General features: G+C 42.9%; 1 protein-coding gene and 1 long non-coding RNA gene across 10 annotated transcripts; one reads left to right on the top strand and one right to left on the bottom strand.

Moving 5' to 3' along the window:
* On the bottom strand, positions 1 to 27,597 carry LOC139535417 (uncharacterized). 2 transcript variants are annotated; one of them, XR_011667124.1, is made up of 3 exons: positions 27,459 to 27,590; positions 12,030 to 12,158; positions 1 to 1,014 (listed from the first exon to the last, which is right to left on the bottom strand). It is a non-coding gene; the product is annotated as an uncharacterized lncRNA (long non-coding RNA). The 2 variants fall into 2 exon arrangements; XR_011667125.1 differs by lacking the exon at positions 12,030 to 12,158 and having other exon boundaries at positions 27,459 to 27,597.
* On the top strand, positions 929 to 23,574 carry LOC139535414 (transcriptional enhancer factor TEF-5-like). Of its 8 annotated transcripts, XM_071334798.1 has the most exons (14): positions 929 to 1,061; positions 8,935 to 8,999; positions 9,463 to 9,525; positions 9,656 to 9,718; positions 11,837 to 11,848; positions 15,723 to 15,851; positions 16,023 to 16,066; positions 16,211 to 16,267; positions 17,077 to 17,141; positions 17,552 to 17,688; positions 17,888 to 18,061; positions 19,000 to 19,143; positions 20,988 to 21,140; positions 21,349 to 23,574. In XM_071334798.1, exons 1-14 carry the CDS (start codon positions 938 to 940, stop codon positions 21,460 to 21,462), a joined length of 1,344 nt encoding a protein of 447 aa, XP_071190899.1. In that variant the 5' UTR covers positions 929 to 937; the 3' UTR covers positions 21,463 to 23,574. The 8 variants fall into 8 exon arrangements, with proteins under 8 accessions (XP_071190899.1, XP_071190903.1, XP_071190902.1 ...); XM_071334802.1 differs by lacking the exon at positions 9,463 to 9,525; XM_071334801.1 differs by lacking the exon at positions 9,656 to 9,718.
* Positions 27,598 to 27,654: the final 57 nt, after the last annotated feature.

The following is a 27,654-nucleotide window of genomic DNA, read 5'->3' as shown; positions in this document are numbered from 1 at the left end:
TTAGTGGCTGTATTGTTTATTTGTACAGATTTTATGATTTCAATGAAAACAGACAGCTGAGACCAGGTTTAAAGCTTATTTCCTGCAATTCTACACTACTTTATAAGGCAGAATTTGAAATGCACTTGCCAGCTAAAGGTGACGGTGAAGTTGTTGACAACGATTACAACATACCCTTTTCGTACTTTTTCGTAATGAAAATACCCCCCAAAAAGTATGAATCTGAATGCCTCACTACTGTAATTCACTCTGGATAAGAGTGTCAAACCTGCAAGCGCGCGCGCACTATGTCTATTTCTATGGGCACAAGCACTGTTCTTGACACAAACTGTTCATACCCCTCTTGTTGGCGGAGAGAACATTTTCCAGGTTTAACGCTTATTTCCTGCAATTCTACACTTTTTGTCATGGGGATCAGAGAAAATATTGCTGTTTTAAAGCTACTTTTCATTTTGCCATGTCTAATGTGTATTCATGTGATATTTTAATGACTCAAACATTACAACAAAATCTATGGGCTAAATAAAACTATACAAAAAAACATTAGCTGACATGGGCTAGTTGATCTGGACATTTCTGACAAGTTATAAGTAGCTCTCTAAGGTATGCAATGACTGATATGATGAGGAAAACTGATGATGCACTACCCAATTTTGAAATTGCACCTTGTGCATTCTAAATTACAACTTTCAAGAGTAGGTTGAAAGCTGGACTGAGTTCCTCTTTTTTGGGGTGGGGGGGGACAGTTTGGCAACTACTGTGCTAAATGACTAAATTGATAAATGTTAATGAAGGTCTCTCTCTCGCCCAGATCCTCTGACTGTGGGGCTCGGGGTCGGGCCCAGGGTGAGCCGCCACCATTGCGTCCAACGAGTGGAGTGCCAACGGTAGCCCGGGGGATGGGCTGGACGAGGGGAACGATGAGCTGGACAAGGCCATGGACGGGGACGCCGAGGGGGTGTGGAGCCCAGACATAGAGCAAAGCTTCCAGGAGGCCCTGGCCATCTACCCCCCCTGTGGACGGAGGAAAATCATCCTCTCAGACGAAGGCAAGATGTACGGTGAGTAAAACACATACACACAAACAGACAGTAAAAAAAATTTATGATAACATTTTTCATCATCAATGTAGATGCCAAAATAAGGTTCTGTGGTTTCATTGGCTCCATCAGCCACATTGTTAATGTTTTACCTCTCAAGAGACTTTCTTTGTCGTCAACCAAACCAGATTCAGTAGTTTATTTGTCTAGTTATACCTACCATAATTAGTTCTGTATCTAAAAGCTTAAATTAAGTCATTTATGCACTTCTGTACTATTTGGTGCAGGCACACACACACACCAAACTTAGTCCACGTGTTAATTTGCCCAGCATCCCTTTCTGGCTCATTCATTGAAAACGCCTGTGGCTCAATGAGTTTGGATCCCATTCCCTTCTGGAGTGAGGGAGGGAAAACACCTCAGCAGTTTGTAATCTACAGAAAGAAACATGTTTCTTTGATGTTCATTATTACTGTTAATGGATTTTCTTCTCATCATTCTGATCACCACAGAGACTTACATTTCCCTCACTAACTTTAAACATTCGCTATCTGAGCAGCTAACCGATCGCTGCGGCTGTACATAGTCCATCTGTAAATAGCCCACCCAATCTACCTACCTCATCCACATATTGTTTTAATTTACTTTGCTGCTCTTTTGCACACCAGTATCACTACTTACACACCATCATCTGCTCATATACCACTCCAGTGTTAATCTGCTAAATTGTAATTACTTTGCTACTTACCTCCTCGTGCCATTTGCACACACTGTATAGACTTTATTTTTTTTCTATTGTGTTATTGACTGTACGCTTGTTTATTCCATGTGTAACTCTGTGTTGTTGTTTCTGTCGCACTGCTTTGCTTTATCTTGGCCAGGTCGCAGTTGTAAATGAGGACTTGTTCTCAACTAGCCTACCTGGTTAAATAAAGGTGAAATAAAAATACAAATAAAACCACAGAAGGCTGTCATGTTAAGGCTCTAGTTGTTCTTGCACAATCCTTTAGGCAAAGAAAGCAATGTTTCCCGCCCCGCCCCTCCCATACGATTGTGTCACAGGCTAAGATGTAGCCCATTTCTTTCTGAGAGTGCTCTACAGAACAAGTCTGAGCTCGTCTTCCACTGACCCAGGGGCTGGTTCTTCCAGTCTCACTAGAACACAGCAGTGGAGCTGAGCTACCCAGAAGACACAAGAGGCAGCTCCCCTCAGCCTGGTTTTCACCTGGCTTTCCTTAGAGCTCAAAACTGGTTCTTTCATCACCTGTCTGTGACGTCTCCGGCTATGCCACCCATCATGTATTGCTCTTCTCTTCCTCATCTCCAGTACAGTACATCTGCAGCCTACTGTGAATTAGGAAAGTGACAAAACCCAGTGGTGTAAACATACTTGAAAGTACTATTAAGTCGTTTTTGGGGGTATTATTTATATATTTTAGCAACTTTTTATTTTACTTCTACATTCCTAAAGAAAATAATGTACTTTTTACTCCCTACATTTTCCCTGACACCCAAAAGTACTCGTTACATTTTTGACAGGAAAATTGCCTGGTTTTCTTAATATAAGGAATTTGAAATTATTTATACTTTTGATACTTAAGTACATTTTAGCAATTACATTAACTTAAAGTAGTAGCAAAAGTATAAGTATACTAAGTATAAGTATACTAAGTATACTTAAGTATATATTTTTTACTTTTACTCAAGTAGTATTTTACTGGGTGACTTTCACTTTTACTTGAGTCATTTTCTGTTAAGGTATCTTTACTTTTACTCAAGTGTGACAATTTAGTACTTTTTCCACCAATGGCAAAACCTGCTCTCTACTTATGCAGCAAAACCAAGTGCCATTCATTAGACTCATGTCAGTCTAACAGTAATGGTGCTTAAGTAGTTATGCTCACCTGGTCTCAAGAGTAGCTTTTGCTGCTTCTTGAACCAGTTGGACAGCATTGCAATGATTATCTCAACACCATAAATCAAACCATGGAAACAAAAACACTGCAAAAAGCGTTTTAATCCTTCACAAGGTCCTTTAGGCGTCTAAGCTATTTCCTCCACCAGCATTTTCATTAAATCGCAGGTGGAGAGAGCAATTTAAGTGCTGAATTCCTCTGCATCCAGATGGAGGAATTGGCAAGTTTGCTGGTTAGAATCGTGAAAGATCCAGGTGTTAGAAACTGGCTGCATTTGTCTCAAGTTATTTTGATCTCCCACTCTCTCCCTCCGATGGGTGAGAAAAAAGGGCCTCGGCAGGCTGGGCTGCTGGTTTGAATCAGACAGCCAAGGAGGACCTAAAACAAATTTAAATGTGAATCGTCAGGAAATGCATGGGGTACGGGCTGAGATGAGGCTTATTCAGGGGGTTTGACTTCACATTCTCCTCACAAAACATATTTTGGTTTGGGGAACAATGTTATGTTCACCAGCATGATATAGGCCGGGTCTCCTCCTCAAGTCCAGTTGTGCAAGTCCTTTAATTATTGTTAATGTCTCAGAGTTTAATCAAAGCCTGTACTGTCAACCTTTTTAAATCCACCATTGACTTCTATCAGAAAGTATTTCAGGACTATATATTTAGGGGATTCTTTTCATGACTGTGTTGTTTTTCTGTCCTTGCTGTTGTAAAATGGAATGTTTTAGCATGCGTCTGTCAGGAATCTAATTCTTTGGGATCTGAGAGATTTTAATGTTAGTGGATAGACACGCACATACCTCAGATGACTCAGCTGCCGCTGTGCTAGCTGCCGCTGTGCTGTCTGTTGCTGTACTAGCTGCCGCTGTACTAGCTGCGTTTCTGGTCTGTTTCAAAGAACATAAGAGAGCATACCAGTATCATAGGCTGAGCTGGCTGGGGTCTAAACAAGGCCAGAGCTCTGATTAGCTCGCCTCTCCTGGCGGGATGTGGTGTTGAGTCTGCCACCAGTTCCATTTACGTCATTTCAACTATATCTGATTTGACTGGATGGCTAGCTAGCTTATGAGCGTATTCAGTGACTTGGCTATATGTCAGAGGGACCTGCGGCTAAATGCTATTTCATATTTGGCTTACTTGGTGAGAGGTTTTTAGAATGAGAATGGACCAGTTTAGCACCACTTCCATGTGTCTGAATTTGTTTATGTATTGCCTATTAGCGATAATGCATTTATTGCAGTGCAGAACTGCACAGTTTGCTCTGACAACATTGCCATGGTTTGACCCGTCTGTCTATTGACCTTCCCCTTGAGTCTATTGAAGAAGAGACTTTAATGGGAAAGCAAGATGGCGGCCCCTCTCCTGGTTTGGCAGGACAGTGAGCGTTCAGAGCCTATAGCTCAATATTGTTTGTCAGAAAACGAGTACAACAGAAGTGGCAGGTCAACCCCACAGTGTGTTTCCTCCCTTTGCAGCACAGTGTCAGGACCCCCAGTAGAGGTCAAAAACCGTGCCTGCTTTTTCCCAGTGCAGTAAACACCCTATCCAGTCATCTGAGGCCCTCCTGGCAGTGCCGAGGCATGCCCCTGTCCCACAAGGCGATGACCTCAGACATCTAAATCCTACCCTGACGTGAGGCCGGGGGAATTTTAACGATTGCACTGCGTGTAATGCTTTCTACTTCACAGTCTCAGACTGGGGGAGCGCTGCTAGCCTAACACCGTGGCCTCCAAAACCAAGCAAGTCATCATTATCCCTACCATTGGGAATTATATCTGGATTTTTCCACAAGGAATGTTCTTGTGGGAAACCTTGGTATTCCGTGATGACTATTAACCCCGGGTATCATGTGGCGCTCAGAATTGACCAGATTTCCTCAATGGTCAGAATGTCAGATGACCTTGAAATGGAAAATAGAATGTGGAATTAAAAAAATAAAAAATAAATAAGTGGAAAACCCCCAAAATGGTAGGAACATAGATGCCAGGCCATGTGTCTGTGTCTATTGGGGCAACTGAGCACCCAGCGGGTTTTAAGGGGACAGACAGGTGGAAGACAGGGATCTTTTGTGGATGAGTGTGTGTCAAATAAATGCAGCCTGTCTTGTTTTGTGGCGGGGCACTGCTGACATGTTGTTCACCTGTGTTATCGCTGGAGGAAGACGTTGCCAAGCCCTGAGCACACCTCCGCCTCGCCGAGCCCGGCAGCTGTCACAGCTGCAATGCACTCTGGGTAAGGGGAAAAAACAGCAAATGGGGCGCTGGAGGGAAGCTCATGTCTCTTAGTGACCTTTGTGAGTTGCCAGGAATGAGCGATGGGTTCATTGCATGCACAGAGTTAGTAGAAGGACAGAGTAATATAAGCTGCAGTGGGTGGATGAGTATTCTATACTGTGCATCAGTTTGATAGATGGGAGAGGAGAGAAGCGTGTGATGGCTGAGAGTGTTTCCCTGTTAGCCTCTAGCTGAAATGTCAGGCATGTTCTCTGTGATGGCCGAACAGTATAGTTAGCAATTGAGTATTACCTCAATGTGAAAGGTGGGAGAGAGTTATGGAACGAGAGAGAGCGAGCTTGATAAGAGACAGCAGGAGGGAGGGAGGGACAGTGTAGCAGTGAGTTACCTCCGCTCCCCATCTCAGTGTGGAAGTGGAAAATTCCAGTGGACAGGCTGTGAAAGAAAAGGATAGGCGTGTCCTGGCAGGGAAGAGGTTAAGCACAGCAAAGTCAGCCTGCGGGGCTCTGCAAACTGCACGAGTGGGTGTTGAGCAATCTGAGAGAGCGACAGAGAGATAGAGAGAGGTGATGGTAAACAGGGTGAGGAAGAGTGGGGGGAGATGCGATAGAGATAGGAAGGAGAGAGAGGAAGATGTACAAAAAGTCCATCCTCTGTGTGTGGTGTGTGCCAACCTGTCCACCACCTGACTTGGGGCCTAGGAGGCCCCTTCCCTTCCGCCTAGCTGACCCCTCTGTCTAGTCTGAACAGGCTTAGCCAGCCTGCCTCTCAAACGCCCCAATCTTCTACTTTGCAATAGTCATGTCAGGCCAGGCAAAAGACAAGCTTATTCCATGGTTTTCAACCCAAGTTAGTTACAACATTTAATGAAGACACACAGAACACAACATTTCTTAGAACAGCCTCTGTAAATTAAGCTCAAGTCCCGTTATTTTTGTGCGGACAATCTGTATTCAGTACGGATGGCACAGATTTTTAGAAGCAATTACATACTGACCACACCGGTCGCGTTGTGTACGTAAGCTTTGAAAAATAAAATGTATACATGCATGTTATTCAATCATTTCATCCAAACTGCTCGCGCGTGTCTGTGTAGCCAGGCTCTACTTTAGACGCTTGACGTGCTGCAAGTCCTGCCTCTCCCATCAACTCATTGCTTTTTATGAGAATATAGCCATGTGGGTGATTGAAAGATGAACAAGGTCCACACCTTAAAGTTGGTTGCCTACCGCTATATAAAATCCACAGAAGAAGAACAAAGATGAACAAGGAGAGATTAATCAAATTAACTAAAAACTGTGGATTAATTGTCAGAGTAGAGAACACATGATTTTGTATGACTATATTGGTACAGATTCTACAAAGATCCAGCAAAAAAAAGGGGAACATATTCGTTTCAGATAAAACAACAACCCAATGTTTATCTCCCAGGACAAATTACCTAGCAACAGTCGTGTGTGTTTCGATCTGTCCCCAAATAATATAGTTGGTTCGGTTGGTTTTTGGTACTTTAACCTGCGTGTCATGAACGCACCTGGTGGGGATAGACAAAATCAACATGCACACGATGGCGCACGCGGACGCACCCGGTTTGGTCAGCATGTTAGTTAGTTCCACTGCTCCCTCAGTCCAGGAGATTGAGAGTAGCAGTTGGGCTAAGGAGAGTAGGGGTCAGTGGGCCAGGCCAGGGGGTTATAATTGTTCTCTCCCACCTCCTGACTGCGACGGTCAGTGGCAGGTGTTACTGTCCGTTGGGTAAGGGGTCACACACATGGGTTGTTTTGGGAAGTGAGGGGTGTGTGGCGTGTGGGCAGCCTTGATGCCAGGTGGCAGTTTTTGGCAAAAACAGTTATGGCTTTGTGTCTCCTTCCAGAATTATCCCCTCAGCTGCCGCCGCCCCCCCCCCCCCCCCCCACCACCCCATACCTCCCGCTCCAATACCGTCCCCTCACCCCACCCTCTCCTACAGCCCTGCCAACCAACCCTTGGACGTGAAGCCCATTAGCTTAGCGCTGTGTGCATGTGTGTGTCCGCAGTCCTTACAGGCACTGGCTGCGCTCGCAGGGCCCTGGCCAATCAGACTGGCTAGCACAGATGTGACAAGCTGGGAGGAATATGCTAAGAATGCGGAGGCGCTGGGGCAGGCGTGTCCCTCCTGGGCCTGGGGGAGAGGCAGCGGGCTGGCCGGCTGGCTATCTGACTGGCTGACTGCTGCAGTTCAGTATCGGCAGGCCAGGCAGCTCAATGGCGAGAGAGAGGAAGATAGAGAGAGGCCTGCTCAGCTAAGCTCAGCTCAATGGAAAGAGAGTGAGAGGTTGGAGAGAGAGAGGCCTGCTCAGCTCATTGGAGAGAGAGCGAGAGAGGCCTGCTCAGCTAAGCGCATTGGAGAGAGAGAGGGAGACAGAGGCAGAGAGAGAGAGTAATTACACCAAGCAGAGCAGAGCAGAGCCTAAAGGAGGCCAAGGGCCAAGGAGTGTGTGAAAAAGGCACAATGTTAGCTTTTCTCCTGTCATTATGTCTGCGGTGCTGTCTGAAGTCAGTTGGCCTGGCCTGTCACAGGGCTTTTTTTATCCTTGGTTTGCGATAATGTGAGGCTTTAGCTGTCCTTTGTTCATAACCTGGACTGTGTGTGTGTGTGTTTTAGAGAGAAGTGTAATGAACTCATGGCTGGCTCTCAGTTACTCTGAGAGAGTCATTATTCATGATGGTGCAGCTGTTGTCTCTCTTTCTCTCTTTTTTCCTCTATTTACCTCTACTTCTTTCACATACACACACTGATGCACATTCACATCGACCCTCTTGGGGAAAATTCCAATAATTTATCTTACCAATCAGCAAATGTCAAAATTAGATGTTTTGAAATGCAGACTTCCCTACCTAGGCCAAAGATACAAACTGTACCGGGCAAATCCAACAAACATGACCAGACAAGGCTGGTAAATACTAATTGCTTAGAGCATTGACAGATTCCATTGTTCTGTTGCTCTCTCATTTAAAAAAAAAACACCCAGAGAAGTCGCATTCAAGTAAAAGTAACCCTTTTGAAGCCCCTATCATCTGTCAGGACTAAAGCCTTTAAAGCCAAGAATAGAAGGCACTTCTCTGCCGACCTGTTTGTGCAGAATGTCGAGTGTAGATGTTACAATAAAAAGAGAGAGAACAAACATGTTTTTCAAGTACTGCGTCTGTAATTATGTGACCCCATGATCTAAAAGTCAAACACGCTAATGAAATGAAAAAAAGCTGTTGAAACAGTCAATTGCAGTTGTATTATATGCCTCTTTAAAAAAAAAAGAAATGCTAGCCATGTCCCAGTGTCAGTGGTATATAGGAATGTTCACCCACTGACTGAAAGGTTGTGTAATCTGTGTGTTCCTAAGAACCACCTTTTGGGAGATGAATGGTGTGCTTCACCTAGTATTTTGTTCAGCCCCTGTAGATATTTAGCAGCATACCTTTAGCTCCACCATGTGTTTGTTGTGTAGAATCATGGGCAACTTTTATCCGGAGCCATGAGAAAAGTTGCACATAGACACAGATCTAGGATCAGTCTTTTCTTTCCAAATCTGAACAACCTAGGGTGGAAAATGCTTAGCTGATCATAGATCAGTGCCCACTCCTTGATTATTTGTGTACCAGCTCTAGAAAAGCCAATGTTTCATAAATGAATGCCTAAATGTGTGAATCCGATTTGTCTCTTTTGCATGCTGTATTTTTCATGAAATTCTTCTACTCCCTATTCCAGGTCGCAATGAGTTGATAGCCAGGTACATCAAGCTGAGGACAGGCAAAACCCGCACAAGAAAACAGGTATCAATATTAGATTTTTATTTTAGAGCAATAGGCTGATAAAACAATTAACCATTCAGACTCAAACATTTATAATGACTTCATTTTACCTCAATTTATTGTTAGAAGTCTTAAGGCTGGAGAAACTACAAGACATGTTAGATATACTACAGCTTTAACATTTAGGAACTGGGAACTAAACAAATATGTTTTGCAGTAAGAACTCGGCCAATTGAGTACTTTTAGTTTGTAGAAATTAGATTTGACTGTCTTTTGTATTAAAGACAGTTAATACCATCCAACACAAATCAAATCTATATATATATAAGTAATGTGTATATATTTTTTTTAAGTAGCGTGTGAATTGCATTAATTTAATGTTTGAGTATCTGTATAATATTGTTTGTGCGTGCGCGCGCGCGAGCAGGCATGCATCTGTGTATGCATGCTCTATGATGTTTAAAACTGTCTCGCACCCCTTTAGGTATCTAGTCACATACAGGTGTTAGCACGGAAGAAAGTTCGAGAATACCAAGCGGGTATCAAGGTAGGTGCTACCGAACGGGCCTCCAGCCAACTGTGACTGGGCGTCTCTTTCCTCTTTGGTTATGGCCTCTCTTCTCTTCTCTTCTCTCTGTCTCCTTTTCTCTTTCCCTCTTGGCTCTTCTCCTCTGCAGGTTTCTAGCCATTTGCAAGTTCTCGCCCGGAGAAAATCTCGCGAGATCCAGTCAAAGCTGAAGGTATGCGCTTCTCTGCGGGCTGGGCAGGACGGGGCTGGTCAAGGCTTTGCTTTGCGCTAACCAATTAGCTACATGTTGTGCACTTTAGTTCCTATTACAGCCATACATGGATTGGTGCTCCATGAATAGAAAATACCAGCAGTGGCAAACAGTACAGTACGAGACTCTCAGTCTGCATAGGGGTGTATGGGCTTGAGGTCACTGCATGACTCATCATATAGGCTAACGTGTTTGGGAGAGAATAGTGAACTTAGCTAAAGCTAGTAGCTACCATGCTAAAGCTAGTAGCTACCATGCTAAAGCTAGTAGCTACCATGCTAAAGCTAGTAGCTACCATGCATGCACGGCACAGAGAGCTACAGGCTAACAACATGGTCATCTTTTGACCATTGAAATACATCTCAACATTTAGTACAGTACAAAGCTGTAAAGAAATGATATTATAGCATGAGCCGGCTTCAGTCTACTGCTTGTCATGTATACAGTACCTCAGCCTGTGGTGTAGCCTAGAGCAATGCTGTGAGCAGTATGATCGGTCTATGGTGAAAGGTGTTGGCACATGATGGCCTTGTCGCTACAGCTCCACGTCTGTCCCTACTGTACCTATGCCAGCCATGCTTCTGCCGATAGGCTATCCTCAGCTCTTCCTCTGCCTTCAACCCTTCTCTCCTCTCTGACCCCAATCTCCATTGGATCTATCGGAATGTCCTCCTGTATGAGAGTTAACTACTCCAACTGTATGCAAAGACCTAGAGCTAAATGTTATATTGAAACCGGCATGTGTGTTTACACTACTAGAGCAGTATGCTAAGAACAACTGTGTTAGCGGTATACTTCTATTCCACTTCTACTTCTAGACCATATTGAGTGTAACCTATTCCTCAAACCTGATCATCCTTTGAGTTTGATGTTTCTAATATATATATGGCAGAATATATGCCACTTGCCTTTCGTCCATTGGAGGATAGCAGGCAGGTGTTTGTTATATCAATCCTCATCCAACTCTAGGTCTTTAATCTATCCCTCAACCAACTGCAAACATAACACAAAGTGAATCAACGTTTTGGGGTTAGAGTGTTGGGCCAGTAACCGAAAGGTTGCTGGATCGAATCCCCGAGCTGACAAGGTTTAAAATCTGTCGTTCAGCTCCTGAACAAGGTAGTTAACCCACTGTTCACTGGTAGGCCATTGTAAATAAGATTTTGTTCTTAACTGACTTGCCTAGTTAAATAAAGGTTAAATAAATAAAAAAATACAATAATGTGTCTGAGGAAATTGTGTTAAAGTGTATTAAATGAATAATTTAGCAAAAATGCAATTGGTAGTTCACCATTTGCCTTTATTGGAAGTTTATTGGACCTTTAGACTTCTCTATTTAGTAAGACTTAGGAGGTATTCTAGTTGACCGTATCTAGTAGAGGGAATCTGATAAGATAGCGAGCCCCCATTATTTTAACCACCCCAATGTTCTGACATTTTTTTTTTCCCATGAGGGGGATATTACCTACATTATTGTCCCTACTTGCGTAGTTCCTGTCCCATAGTTAAATTCAGCTCCCCTTTGATGTTGCTTTCCCTTGTATTATTCATGGCTCCTTCTAGGTTATTTAGCTATAACCATGTAAGCAATGCCATAGTTGGTATCGTGTTCTGCTCTAGTCTTTGTATTGAGTTTACTGATGTGAAATATCTGCAGCTCGCAAACTAAGAACCAAAATATATAATAAATGATTACTTGTTATAAGTGCTTATGATGTTTTGTTATTAACTCGTACTATGTTCTGCCTTTGTATGGGAAAAATATATATATATATATACATTCAACAGGCTCAGAAGGAGATGATACCAAGTCATTATGAAGTCTTATAATGCATTTGAGTGCATCATAATGCATTCTACCTGTTGTCTTTTAGTTAGTGTCACCAAACTTTTCTTCAGGGCTAAGAACATTTTTATTTCAACATCCTAGTGGCCTACAGTACATCTTGAACTTTATTATTGCCTGTATTTAGTATGTACTGACACAGCCTATAAGCAAGCCCATAGTTTATCAGCATATCCGTTTAGGTATATGCAGTTAGATGTGTATACTAATCGTTTCTCTTTCCTTTGATTCAGGCCATGAATTTGGTAAGTGGATTTGACTTTTGTGATTTGCTTCCCCCCTGCTTGGCGGTGCCAGTGCATCGTCCACTCTGCTAATGCCCTCTGCTGGCATGGCAACCCAACCCCACTGCTATCCCATAATAAAGAAATGCTTAGGGAAAATCGGGAATGTGTGTGCTTGGAACCACATTGCTGTGCATCGTACCTGATTGTGCTATAAACACTGAGCAGCTTGCTTGTGCAGGGGGATTCTGCTTCTCCGAGGGCTGCGTCTTCTGAGATATACTTTCCTCTCACAAGCCAGGCCTTCTTTGTAACGCTTGTTCAGTGTCTGCTAAATACGTAAACACAAGGATAGGTTTGCAGCAGCATTAGCAAACATTTCATGTCAGTTCCATGTCCATAGGCTATTGTGATCCAAGAGAACGTTAAGGCATCTCCCCCTCATTCAGATAAACATCACGCTTTGATTCCATTGAGCATCACTTAGATAATATTGGAATTCATTTCACTGTGATTTTCTTGTCTAATTCTGAGGCAAAGCATTTGTAGCACATAGGTTCAGGGAGCTTTATATTATAAGACCCCATCCACCACCAATGTATACTGTACTACTTAACCTAGGGATGCACTTACACCATTTAGTGCTAGAATCATCACAGTACATTGTAATATTGTAGAGAAAACAAACGTTGCCCGTGTTCCTCTATCTGGCCGGAGTCTATAGTCAGTTATAAACTGGGTGGTTCAAGCCCTGAATGCTGATTGGCTGACAGCCATGGTATATCAGACCGTAGACCATGGGTATGACAAAACATTTATTTTTACTGCTCCTTATCACATTGGTAACCAGTTTATAATAGCAATAAGGCACCTCGGGGGTTTGTGGTATATTGGCAATATACCACAGATAAGGGCTGTGTCCAGGCACTCCGCGTTGCGTCGTAACCTAAGAACATCCCTTAGCTATGGTATATTGGCCATATAACACACCCTCTTGGGCCTTATTGCTTAATTATACTGCACTGCAAATCACCACTACCGAATGAATGAACAAATTAATTAATGCAAATCACCACTACCTGTTCCACATGTTTTGTAACTTTCATTTGACTTTGTTTACACTGAAGATTTTGCATTTGAAACCCCTTTAGGTCAGCTTTCTTCTGCTTTTACACACACATTTCATTCCTATTTCAAGACATGTAGTAATACTACCCAACAAGGCTAATGTAGGATATGCTGTTTCTCACCCTAGGAAATGTCAAATTCTCATCCCTGTGCAACTACACCAAAAGGCGTTGGCCTTTCAGATCCACTTTACCCCCCCCCCCTCTCTCTCTTTATTTCTGACATCACTTTAATTATTATTTAGCTCCCATACCAAATAATCGTGGGGAGTGTAGTGCAACTTAACTGTCCCCTCTGTGCCGTGACACTAGTTCCGTGATATTGCTATAGTGTCAGATACTGGATCTATGTAAGTTGTGAGACGCACACCGAAAGTGACGTTTTAAGCATTATTGTTGGGGTAAACATACAAGTAGGGCCAAATGCTCTTGAATGTACAGGTACAAACATGCCAAGCTTAACCATAACCATCTACGCTTGATTTTTTTTATTTTTATATCTCTGGCAATTACAATCAGCAGAACATTCCAGACAAATCAATTGCAATCTGACCAAATACAGTGCAGTGTATTTGTCAATGCAGCCATTTACGTCTGTGTTATGAAACAGAGGATTTTTTTCTATTGCAGTCGTATTTTCTATTCTGTCTTTTTCCATAATGAGAGTGGTGGCGTCAACCAGATCTCCTCAGAGACAAACGCTTTCTGAAGGATGTTTTCATTCGAGGTCTCGACTAAATTAGAATCATGTGACTCCTGGAATGTTCTGTTTGATTACGTGGCTTGAAAGCTTTTTCATCTGCTCATTGTTGAACGGTACAATTAATCATACCAGTGTATAGAGGTTCTCTTCACGGCTTCTTTTCAATTACTGTGGCCAAGTAGTACTCCAAAACGTAGTTGCTGCAGTGTTCCTTTTCGAAGACTCAGATGTGTTGTATGTTTCTTTAAGAGCCTAATGAGAGTACATAAAAAGCTCCGATATTTTAGATTACAGTATAAAATGTTGTGATAGTAGTAATAAACTGAGCACAAAAAAAGAAACGTCCCTTTTTCAGGACCCCGTCTTTCAAAGATAATTTGTAAAAATCCAAATAACTTCACAGATCTTCATTGTAAAGGGTTTAAACATTGTTTCCCCATGCTTGTTCAATGAACCATAAACAATTAATGAACATGCACCTATGGAACGGTCTAAGACACTAACAGCTTACAGACAGTAGGCAATTAAGGTCACAGTTCTGAAAACATAGGACACTAAAGAGGCCTTTCTACTGACTGGAAAAACACCAAAAGAAAGATGCCCAGGGTCCGTGCTCATCTGTGTGAACGTGCCTTAGGCATGCTGCGAGGAGGCATAAGGACTGTGGCCAGGGCAATAAATTGCAATGTCTGTACTGTGAGACGCCTAAGACAGCGGTACAGGGAGACAGGACGGACAGCAGATCGTCCTCGCAGTGGCAGACCACATGTAACAACAACTGCACAGGATCGGTACATCCGAACATCATACCTGCGGGACAGATACAGGATGGCAACAACAACTGCCAGAGTTACACCAGGAACGCACAATCCCTCCAACAGTGCTCAGACTGTCCACAATAGGCTGAGAGAGTGAGGACTGAGGGCTTGTAGGCCTGTTGTAAGGCAGGTCCTCACCAGACATCACCGGCAACAACGTCACCTATGGGCACAAACCCACCGTCGCTGGACCAGACAGGACTGGCAAAAAGTGCTCTTCACTGACGAGTCACGGTTTTGTCTCACAGGGGGTGATGGTCGGATTCACTTTTGTCGTCGAAGGAATGAGCCTGTACTCTGGAGCGGGATCGATTTTTGGGTGGAGGGTCCGTCATCGTCTGGGGTGGTGTGTCACAGCATCATCGGACTGAGCTTGTTGTCATTGCAGGCAATCTCAACACTGTGCGTTACAGGGAAGACATCCTCCTCCCTCATGTGGTACCCTTCCTGCAGGCTCATCCTGACAATGCCCCCAGCCATACTGCTCGTTCTGTGCGTGATTTCCTGCAAGACAGGAATGTCAGTGTTCTGCCATGGCCAGCGAAGAGCCCGGATCTCAATCCCATAGAGCACCTCTGGGACCTGTTGGATCGGAGGGTGAGGGCTAGGGCCATTACCCCCAGAAATGTCCAGGAACTTGCAGGTGCCTTGGTGGAAGAGTGGGGTAACATCTCACAGCAAGAACTGGCAAATCTGGTGGTCCATGAGGAGGAGATGCACTGCAATACTTAATGCAGCTGGTGGCCACACCAGATACTGACTGTTACTTTTGATTTTGACCCCCTCCCCTTTATTCAGAGACACATTATTCCCTTTCTGTTAGTCACATGTCTGTGGAACTTGTTCAGTTTATGTCTCAGTTGTTGAGTATTATGTTCATACAAATATTTACACATGTTAAGTTTGCTGAAAATAGTTGACAGTGAGAGGACGTTTCTTTTTTTGCTGAGTTTAGTTGTAACTGTTGTTTTTGTATGACTATTAAACCAACTGTGTTTCTCTGGGGCACTGTGAGTAACCTAGTAGTTATGTCACGTCAGTGTACAAAACATTAAGAACACCTGCTCTTTCCATGACAGTCCGACCAGGTGAATACCTGTGAAAGCTATGATCCTTTATTGGATGTCACTTTTTAAATCAACTCAATATTAGAAAAGGTGTCCTTAATGTTTTGCACACTCAGTGTATGTACTAGGTATTAGACTGCCCCCTAGTGGTGCATCTCACCTCTCCCTTCTCGTCCACAGGACCAGGCGTCTAAAGACAAGGCCCTCCAGAACATGGCAGCACTGTCGTCTGCTCAGATTGTGTCACCGAGCCTGATCAAGAGCCAGCTACCCCCGCTGCCCCATTCTCCCTACCCCCCGCAAGCCAGGGTGAGCCCTTCTACACTGGGTTTGAGATTTCAATGTTTGCTCTCTCTGCATTGACACTATTTACAAGTATTTAAACATTATTGTTATACTAGTAATTGATGTAGGCTATCTGAAAACAGTACAGTAAAGTACATTACCTGAGCAACTGATTCTGTCATCTTCACCTTACAGTTTTGGCCAGGCCCTATCCCAGGACAACCTGGCCCCTCTCAGGAGTGAGTATGACTTAACTATCTGTTGAGTGACAGGTTCAGGTTGTATGTTTGGACTGTGCGATTGATTGATTGATTGACACTTGGTGTGAGTGGAGTGGTGGGTTCTCTTTGGCACGTTTAACGGATCACATTTGTGCACATCAGGCTGCTTCTAGAGCTCAACCCGGGAAGGATTCCTGGGCTTGGCCGCAACAGCTATGCGTAAGTTCCTTCCTGGTCTAGCTATAGCACAAGGCAGCACTAACTCTGCTTCAGTATGCATCCTGCTCTCATTCGACAACCAGGCCACAGCCAGCTTCACGTCTGAGAGCGAGAAGACCAATCCCAATGCTGGATTTGTCTGGAACGTCGTTCCGTTCTGACCATTTGGAATGTAAATCACAAAGCCATTTGTGATGTAAAAACGTCACACAAAAAGGCGATTTCAAGACAAACTGGCAGCAGAATCAGTCCCTGACATCACCTAACTTCCATATTCATGTTTGTCATTCCAAATTTAAAGAAACTCTTCCATTGACTTCAAAGCATTACTTGCACACAGAAAAAGCATATGGATTTGTACGGAATTGGCCCATTGGGAACGTTGGTGTGACACTCTCAAGCATCCCTCTGAAATGATGAGTGTCACAAATGAGCAGAGAATGTCCTCATGAAGGACAACAAACATCTATCAAATTAATCGATCAATCAGTCAATCAGAGTATGTAAATAGCATCACTAAGTGTATGGCGTAGTGCAATATGACAGAGTTAAGCAGAGGTGGACTTACACCTAGCTGGTGCAGCCACAGACACATGCCTATGTTGAGACACTAGTCATAACACTGTGAATCCACATCTGTCTGACATGCCAATGAAGCCCAAAGCCACATGCCACTAGCATAACCAGGTTTCACATGGAATTTCACTTTTGGAAATGTGTTTTTTTCAAATAAGAGTTGGATAAGGAATATTGAAAAGTTTGACTCCTAAATGTATAGTAACAATGATGTGACGATCGATCTCTTTCAGTATCAAACCTTTTGCACAGTCCCCATACCCAAACCTACCAGGCCCTGCCCCCCCACCTATATCAAGTGAGTATAGAGTCCAATTTGATTCTCATCTACATTCATTCATGCTTCATGATTTCAGAAAATATGTTTTACAACTGAGACCAGTCCCAAGTTGGCAGTAATGAAACTCGATTTAAAAAATAAAATATTTAACGAGGCAAGTCAGTTAAGAACAAATTACAATGACAGCATACCGGGGAACAGTGGGTTAACTGCCTTGTTCAGGGGCTGAATGACAGATTTTTACCTTGTCAGCTTGGGGATTCGATCCAGCAACCTTTCGGGTTTTGGGCCAACGCTCTAACCACTAGGCTACCTGCCGCCCCAATATAACATACACATCAGCAATATATCTGGTGCTTAACATTAATGCAGAAATTAAACATCTTCTGAGACCTCAGCCGGACTGCCTCTGTCTCTCTCTCTCTAAGCCTATGAACCCTTGGCTCCCCCCCTCCCCCCGGCTGCTACGGCAGTGCCCGTGTGGCAGGACCGGACCATCGCCTCCTCCAAGCTGCGGATGCTAGAGTACTCTGCCTTTATGGAGGTGCAGAGGGACCCTGACAACGTGAGTCACCAAACCAACAACAGCACCCAACCACATTAACCAAACAGTCCTAATTGCAGATAAAAGCCTTTGTTTTTACAGTACACATAGTCAGACGAGCCAGACTATGTCTAGCACTAACTCAGTATGGCCAAGCTAGACTTCTGTCATCGCAGCTGGTCTGACCATCTTTCTCTCTCTCCCTCTCTCCACCCTGCAGTACAGCAAACACTTGTTTGTCCACATTGGTCAGACCAACCCCTCCTACAGCGACCCTCTGCTGGAGGCAGTGGACATCAGGCAGATCTACGACAAGTTCCCAGAGAAGAAAGGCGGACTCAAAGAGCTTTATGAGAAAGGCCCCCAGAATGCCTTTTTCCTAGTCAAATTTTGGGTGGGTAATTATGACATCATCTTTCTCACTATTGTATTTATTACTGCTGGTTTGACAAATCTATTTTATTATTATTTGATCCTCACCTTGAATGCTTTACAGCAGGGTTGTGGCGACCTGAATTTGTCCTGTGGGTAGTTTTGTTTGGTCCCCCAAGTTGAATCCAGGTGAAAGCTATGATCCCTTATTGATGTCACTTGTTAAATCCCCTTCAATCAGTGTAGATGAAGGGGAAGAGATCGGTTAAAGAAGAATTTTTAAGCCTTGAGACATGGATTATGTATGTGTGCCATTCAAAAGGTGAATGGGCAAGACAAAAGATGTAGGTGCCTTTGAACAGGGTATGGTAGTAGGTGCCATGCTCAACAGTTTCCCGTATGTATCAAGAAAGGTCATCCACCCAAAGGACATCCAGCCAACTTGACACAACTGTGGGAAGCACTGGAGTCAACATGGGCCAGCATCCCTGTGGAACGCTTTCGGCACCTTGTAGAGTCCATGCCGCAATTAATTGAGGCTGTTCTATGGGCAAAAGGGGGTGCAACTCGATATTAGGAAGGTGTTCCTAATGTTTTGTACACTCGGAATTTTGAAAATCTGTTTTAGTCAAATATTATCTGTTTGGGCTTCTTGCAGTCTACAAATTATTTGTAATTGTGTTGGCCCCCCGACCATTAGCTCAAGAAAAAATAAAAATCGGCCTGCAGCTGAATCTAGTTGAGAATCCCTGCTTTACAGGGGAATGTGTGGATTGAAAACATAATTGAAAAACAGAAAAATACATCTTTCACACATTTAAACCTACACTGTCACACAGTCCCTTTTGGTGGTTTGATTATTCTAGAGTAGAGTAGAATAAGAAAAAATACATTATTTGAGGGTTTAGGCCTGTTAGCTGAGCGTTAATCTGACTCGTTCTGTGTGTCCCCTCTCTGCAGGCGGATCTTAACAGCAGTGGCATGCAGGATGGCCCAGGCTCCTTCTATGGAGTCAGTAGCCAGTACAGCAGCTCTGAGAACATGACCATCACCGTCTCCACCAAAGTCTGCTCATTCGGTAAACAGGTGGTCGAGAAAGTAGAGGTAAGGCCATTTTCAACTGGGTCTGCATTATGGTCACAAAAACAGCTGTCAGGCCATCATGGTAAATTAGGAGGTGCACTTAAATGACTTAACTGGTTAGATTAAGGTTAAACGAAATGGGAATTAAATTGTGTCAATTTACTCTCAAACTATACATTATACAGTTGAAGTCAGAAGTTTACATACACCTTAGCCAAATACATTTAAACTCAGTTTCACAATTCCTGACATTTAATAATAGTAAAAAATCCCTGTTTTATGTCAGTTAGGATCACCATTTTATTTTAAGAATGTGAAATGTCAGAATAATAGTAGAGAGAATGATTTTATTTCTTTCATCACATTCCCAGTGGGTCAGAAGTTTACATACACTCAATTAGTGTTTGGTAGCATTGCCTTTAAATTGTTTAACTTGGGTCAAACGTTTTAGGTAGCCTTCCACAATACGTTGGGTGAATTTTGGCCCATTCCTCCTGACAGAGCTGGTGTAACTGAGTCAGGTTTGTAGGCCTCCTTGCTCGCACACGCTTTTTCAGTTCTGCCCACAAATTTTCTATAGGATTGAGGTCAGGGCTTTGTGATGGCCACTCCAATACCTTGACTTTGTTGTCCTTAAGCCATTTTGCTACAACTTTGGAAGTATGCTTGGGGTAATTGTCCATTTGGAGAACCATTTGCGACCAAGCTATAACTTCCTGACTGTCTTGAGATTTTGCTTCAATATAACCAGATACTTTTCCTCCTTCATGATGCCATGTATTTTGTGAAGTGCACCAGTCCCTCCTGCAGCAAAGCACCCCCACAACATGATGCTGCCACCCCCGTGCTTCACAGTTGGGATGTTGTTCTTCGGCTTGCAAGCATCCACCTTTTTCCTCCAAACGTAACGATGGTCATTATGGCCAAACAGTTCTATTTTTGTTTTATCAGACCATAGGATATTTCTCCAAAAAGTACGATCTTTGTCCCCATGTGTAGTTGCAAACCATAGTCTGGCTTTTTTATGGCGGTTTTTGAGCAGTGGCTTCTTCCTTGCTGAGAGGCCTTTCAGGTTATGTCAATATAGGACTCGTTTTACTGTGGATATGGATACTTTTGTACCCATTTCCTCCAGCATCTTCACAAGGTCCTTTGCTGCTGTTCTGGGATTGATTTGCACTTTTCACACCAAAGTACGTTCATCTCTAGGAGACAGAACGCGTCTCCTTCCTGAGCGGTATGGCGGCTGCGTGGTCCCATGGTGTTTATACTTGCGTACTATTGTTTGTACAGTTGAAAGTGGTACCTTCAGGCGTTTGGAAATTGCTCCCAATGATGAACCAGACTTGTGGAGGTCCACACATTTTTTTCTGAGGTCTTGGATGATTTCTTTTGATTTTCCCATGATGTCAAGCAAAGAGGCACTGTGTTTGAAGGTAGGCCTTGAAATACATCCACAGGTATACCTCCAATTGACTCAAATGATGTCAATTAGCCTATTAGAAGCTTCTAAAGCCATGACATCATTTTCTGGAATATTCCAAGCTGTTTAAAAGGCACAGTCAACTTAGTGTATGTAAACTTCTGACCCACTGGAATTGTGATAGTGAATTATAAGTGCAATAATCTGTCTGTAAACAATTGTTGGGAAAAATTACTTGTGTCATGCACAAAGTAGATGTCCTAACCGACTTGCCAAAACTATAGTTTGTTAGCAAGAAATTTGTGGAGTGGTTGAAAAACTAGTTTTAATGACTCCAACCTTTAATAACTCCAACCTAAGTGTATGTAAACTGTATTTACTTCAACTAAGATTGTTTGCTGTTTTGGGTAAGGGTTTTAAAATCTCTGTGCCTGAATTTCAGACGGAGTACGCCCGAATGGAAGGAGGGAAGTGTGTCTACAGGATCCACCGCTCTCCCATGTGCGAGTACATGATCAACTTCATCCACAAGCTCAAACACCTGCCAGAAAAATACATGATGAATAGTGTTCTGGAAAACTTTACCATCCTTCAGGTAACATACTGCATTGCAAGATACTAACTTTGATATACTAACAAGATATATTTCAACCGTGGTCATAGGACAATAGCTGGGTGATGTGTTTTTGACCTCATGTTGTTTTGCTAATTGATTGATTGATGATATTTACTGTCTTTCACCTGCTGCAAGACCATAGCTGGATCATGTTTCTTATCTAATTTTGACGCACTTCCTCCTTCAGGTGGTGACAAACCGTGACACTCAGGAGACCTTGCTGTGTATAGCGTTTGTGTTTGAGGTCTCAACGAGTGAACACGGGGCACAGTACCACGTCTACAGGCTTGTCAAAGACTGACCCACCCACCCACCGTTCTGCAGGGAGGTTTGGGAATCGGCTTCCAAAGTACTGCGTGACACAATCTGTACAGTACACACAGACTGCTCAACTGCCGAGAAACATTCAAAACGACGTTAGAATGAACTGACATGAACAGATTTTATACTTCCACACATGTTTTGGTAAAATAGGAAAAAGGATGAAGTCTCAACAGACAGGAAAGGCAACTTATTAACCATATATTTAAATGTGCCAAGTGGGTCATATTGGTAATGACAATAAAATGTACAGTAGCTTGAGATGTTTTCACTGAGGGAATGAGAAGGTGTAACAAGGTTTAAGAGAGTCGTCTCCAAGGGAACACACTCTAAGCAATATGGGAATAAGTGTATAGATTGGAACGGTACAGCTACAAGGACCATCGAAGAGGAGCAAACCCAAAATAATCAAAGTAGAACTTTCCTACCGAGTGGTGTTGATAAATTAGATAGGCACTTGGCTAACGTCCTTTCTCCAAAGACAAGTACTGATTGATTGCCAGCCTCTCTGGTATGCCTTATTTACTACCTCTTGTCTTTAAATAAACCGAAAGAAACCACACAGATGTACATGCATCAATTCATTGCAAACGGAACATTACTATGCAGTTCACCCTTATCTAGATCCTTGAAGCACGCTTCTTATCCAGGCACATTGTGTTATGGACAGAGATGGATGAAACTCTTATTCGTTTTCACTTGATGTGTTGTCATGAATGGTTACACGTTTGGCTGCAGTCCACATGTACAGTAAGGGGATAGCACGATCAGAGCATTCAGTTTCGAAACCCTTGGCTTATTGGGTCTAGACAACAACCCATCTATGTGCTGCAGTGCACTTAAAATATCAAGAAAGGGTGAAGCAACAAATATATGTTTATTTTCTGCCTTTAGTTCTGATATTGAAATGAACTGTTTCTTTACTGTGAGTCAGTGGATGCTACAGGAATATGTGTTACATAGGAGTATTTTGGGGACGTGTTTATATTTGTGATTAACTTTAACTCGGCACAGAGACTATAGCTGTTCTCTTAGAGCGGATTCAACACTGTTTTCTTAAAAACATGGCTTGAGAATTCGCCCGATTAGAACTTGCCAAATTGTAACTGACCAAATGTAAGGGTGAGTTCAACTAATGTAAGAACTCCAGGTTTTCTTATCCAATCTCCCCATTTGAGCAATCCCAATTGATGGATTTCACATTTAGTCTGATTGTAGGCCTACATGATGTAAGAGAAGTTTCTCTTTTGTAAATGTAACCAATAAAAACAAAAGCTATCTCTTATCTTATGAGCTTATCTCAAGAAATTCTACTCTTAATTTGTCAATGCCATTGGCCAATGAAAAACAGCTTTTATGTTTCTAAAAAGACCTATCCTCTCTGTGCTGTGGTGTGTGACCATTGATTGTTATTTATATTGAAACTAATGGTGGGAGGGCTGGGCTGGGCTGAGCTATGGGCCATGTGTTTATCCTTTGCCATGGCAATGGAGGTGTTACAAGTATTGCTGAGCTAAACTTTATACTAAAGACAAGATAACTGTCATCCCATGGATCTAGATAGGGGATGGTCTCTGCCTTGGATGGTTCACTGGGCTTCTGTCAGAAGAATTCATACATCAGACTTTGTATGGTGGATTTAGTACACCAGGATTTGAATGTCATACTTCAAAAGCTAGACTTAAAATTACTGCTTAATCTTTACTAGCGGATGTCTCAATTGTACCTTTTTTTACAGGCCCTTGGTTTTTCTATGATCATAATTCATATTTTTGTTTGTCGTTTAATTTTTTTGACTTTCATTGGAAGCCATATGCATCCGTTGAAAACGTGTTTTTGTTGACATTGATGATGAGATCTTATGTATCATAATCTGAATGGTGTGGGAAAGTTTTTTTGGTTAATAGGTGGTTTACTGTGGCCTTGGTTACCAATTGTGCATTGCATTTTTGTATGTTATCTTCGAAGTAAGGGGGGTTGTATTATATAATCCAATCAAAAAATATGTATAATCTAACAATAAAAGACGCATTGTGCCTTTGGGGCCATTTCCCCCCCCCAGAAAACCCATTAAAACATGTTTGTAATTTGAGTGGTCAATGCCGTTCTTTCCAGATTAGATACATTGTCTCTTAACTATTGTAGATGGCACCATTGTTATACTGTTTAAATAGTCATTGCATGTGCAATATATTGTACAGTATACTTCCCTTGGTCCTCTGTCACATTTCTAACTATGATGTCATTTCACAATTCCGTAGCCTACTTGAGGACAAGAACAAACACAAGAGTAGGCCAGTGGAGGCTGCTGAGGGGAGGACGGCTCACAATAATGGCTGGAACGGAGCAAATGGAATGGCATCAAAGTGTTTGTTGTATTTGATACCATTCCACCTATTCCGCTCCAGCCATTACCACGTGCCCATCCTCCCCAATTAAGGTGCCACCAACCTCCTGTGGAGTAGGCTTTATTCAGGTATATTGTCAAGATACAGTCTTTTATACTATTTGTATGCACTGACTGGAGAAATCAATGTTTGACACAGCCTTTTAGGATAAATTAATGACCCCAGATTCTCAGAGGCTCAAGCACAGACACAGGCCAGTAGGTCAAGTTTGCCCCAGTGTCTGTGCGTTATGATGCTTTTAAAACAACTTTTTTAATGTTTTTATTTCACCTTTATTTAACCAGGTAGGCTAGTTGAGAACAAGTTCTCATTTACAACTGCGACCTGGCCAAAATAAAGCAAAGCAATGCGACACAAACAACAACACATAGTTACACATGTAATAAACAAACACAGTCAATAATACAATAGAAAAAGTCTATATACAATGTGTGCAAATGAGGTAGGATAAGGGAGGTAAGGCAATAAATAGGCCATAGTGGCAAAATAATTACAAATATAGCAATTAAAACACTGGAGTGAAAGATGTGCACAAGAGGAGTATGCAAGTAGAGATACTGGGGTGCAAAGGAGCAAAATAAATAACGGTAGTTGTATGGGCTATGTACAGGTGCAGTGATCTGTGAGCTGCTCTGACAGCTGGTGCTTAAAGCGTGAGTGAGGGAGATACGAGTCTCCAGCGGAATTTACCTAGCAAAGACTTATGGATGACCTGGAGCCAGTGGGTTTGGCGACGAATATGAAGCGAGGGCCAGCCAACAAGAGCATACAAGGTCGCAATGGTGGGTAGTATATTGGGCTTTGGTGACAAAACGGATGGCACTGTGATAGACTGCATCCAATTTGCTGTGTAGAGTGTTGGAGGCTATTTTGTAAATGATATCGCCTAAGTCAAGGATCGGTAGGATAGTCCGTTTTACGAGGGTATGTTTGGCAGCATGAGTGAAGGATGCTTTGTTGTGAAATAGGAAGCCGATTCTAGATTTAATTTTGGATTGGAGATGCTTAATGTGAGTCTGGAAGGAGAGTTTACAGTCTAACCAGCCACCTAGGTATTTGTAGTTGTCCACATATTCTAAGTCAGAACCGTCCAGAGTAGTGATGCTGGAGGGGCGGGCAGGTGTGGGCAGCGATCGGTTGAAGAGCATGCATTTAGTTTGACTTGCATTTAAGAGCAGTTGGAGGCCACGGAAGGAGAGTTGTATGGCATTGAAGCTCGTCTGGAGGTTAGTTAACACAGTGTGCAAAGAAGGGCCAGATGTATACAGAATGGTGTCGTCTGCGTAGAGGTGGATCAGAGAATCACCAGCAGCAAGAACGACATCATTGATGTAGAGAGAAAAGAGTTGGCCTTCCGATTGAACCCTGTGGCACCCCCATAGAGACTGCCAGAGGTCCGGACAACAGGCCCTCCGATTTGACACACTGAACTCTATCTGAGAAGTAGTTGGTGAACGAGGCGAGGCAGTCATTTGAGAAACCAAGGCTGTTCAGTCTGCCGATAAGAATGTGGTGATTGACAGAGTCGAAAGCCTTGGCCAGGTCAATGAATACAGCTGTACAGTATTGTCTCTTATCGATGGCGGTTATGATATCATTTAGGACCTTGAGAGTGGCTGAGGTGCACCCATGACCAGCTCGGAAACCAGATTGCATAGCGGAGAAGGTGGTACGGTGGGATTCAAAATGGTCGGTGATCAGGTTATTTAACTTGGCTTTCGAAGACCTTAGAGAAGCAGAGTAGGATAGAAATAGGTCTGTAGCAGTTTGGGTCGAGAGTGTCTCCCCCTTTGAAGAGGGGGATGACCACGGCAGCTTTCCAATCTTTGGGGATCTCAGACAATACGAAAGAGAGGTTGAACAGGCTAGTAATAGGTGTTGCAACAATTTCAGCGGATAATTTTGGAAAGAGAGGGTCCAGATTGTCTAGCCCAGCTGATTTGTAGGGGTCCAGATTTGGCAGTTCTTTCAGAACATCAGCTATCTGGATTTGGGTGGAGGAGAAATGAGGGAGGCATTGGGCAAGTTGATGTTGGAGGCACAGGGCTGTTGACCAGGGTAGGGGTAGCCAGGTGGAAAGCATGGCCATAGAAAAATGCTTATTGAAATTCTCAATTATCGCAGATTTATCGGTGGTGACCGTGTTTCCTAGCCTCAGTGCAGTGGGCAGCTGGGAAGAGGTGCTCTTAATCTCCATGGACTTTAGTGTCCCAGAACTTTTTGGAACTCTTGAAAAAATTAAGTCAAATCATGACGTCAGTGACGTGGTCTAGAAAGATGAATGACCGTTCTAAAGATTTTTCCCAGTCTGAGCTTCCCCCAGAGTTCCCACTTTCCTTGAACACTCTGAAGTCGGAAGTTGGGGATTACCGAGTTCCCAGTAGTTTTGAACGTGGCGACGATGAGTAGACTATGTCTCTTCTCATGGGGTCATCAGTAGTTACCACAGCCACCAAGTCCTAAACCTTGCCTATTTCAACCATTTCTCTTCTTAAAATCGAATTTTATACCCAACCTTAACCGCACTGCTTATCTTATGCCTAACCTTAAATTAAGACCAAAAAGCATACTTTAGTTCCATTAATGTTTACTTTGTGGCTGTGGAAAATAGTGGAAACACACAGGAAGCAATGATTTAAACTCCCATAGGTACACAGTATGAGTCAAAATACCCATAACACCGAGCAATCAAACAGGAAAATGGTTCCAACCGTTTTTCCGATAGGGGATGTCAGAAACACTTCAAATAAGAGCTGTGTTTTGGTGTAGGCATGTAACCATGTAAATATCTCTAGGACAAGGTGATTTTAAGCAATATATTTGCTTTGTTTACCCACAAAGAAATTAAATGCTAATTGGCTGCTAATGTGGCTATCAAAGAACTACAAATACCATAGTGATCTGGACGAGACAAAGGTAATCTATTGTTAGCTAAATGTAGTAATGAATAAATTGGCAATTGTGTGAACTGCAAGTTTTGAATTGACACAATACCTGTTTAGCAAAGGTTTTAGCTGGAGACAGACAATGTGCAGGAGCTTTATGGGATTTTTAGTCTTGCATGATGTCTACTTTAATGTAGCAGTTTCGAATATGAAAGTAAATAGAGCCGAATATGTAACCTTTATTTAACTAGGCAAGTCAGTTAAGAATAAATTCTTATTTACAATGACGGCCTACTGGGGAACAGTGGGTTAACTGCCTTGTTCGGACAGAACGACAGCTTTGTACCTTGTCAGCTCAGGGACTTGATCCAGCAACCTTTCGGGTACTGGTCACACACTCTAACCATTAAGCTACCTGCCGCCCCGAATATATTGATAAGTAACCTTGTCCAATAGATTTACATGGTTATCAAAACCTCATGCCAGGGTAAACCTAAACGAAACAGAGCCCTTATTTTAAGTGTTTCTAAAAATCCCCTATGGGAAACATTTATGGTGGGAAAAGGAATGAAACCATTTCCCGTTTGATCGCAGGGTTTTATGGGTATTATGGCACCGCCGCTGTGGGGCTCTGTTAGACAGTTCTGCAAGCGTTATAATGTCAATATACTTTTGTTACTCACCAAATATGAAGTTTCGCTGGGCAACTATCTTCATTTACTCCCGGTACAGCCAGTATGTACTTTCAAAAAAGCTCTGAATAAAAACGTACAAGCAAACAAAAAAATTCCTCTTCGGCACCTCCAATGTATTGAGGTGTTGTAGACTTCCGACCTGTGCGTGGCAGTAATGAGGGATTTAGGCCTACATTGGCGGTGC

The sequence above is a fragment of the Salvelinus alpinus genome, chromosome 12 (assembly GCF_045679555.1).
Source record: "Salvelinus alpinus chromosome 12, SLU_Salpinus.1, whole genome shotgun sequence".
In the NCBI taxonomy this organism is placed as follows: domain Eukaryota; kingdom Metazoa; phylum Chordata; class Actinopteri; order Salmoniformes; family Salmonidae; genus Salvelinus; species Salvelinus alpinus.
This window is presented reverse-complemented; position numbering and strand designations above follow the sequence as displayed.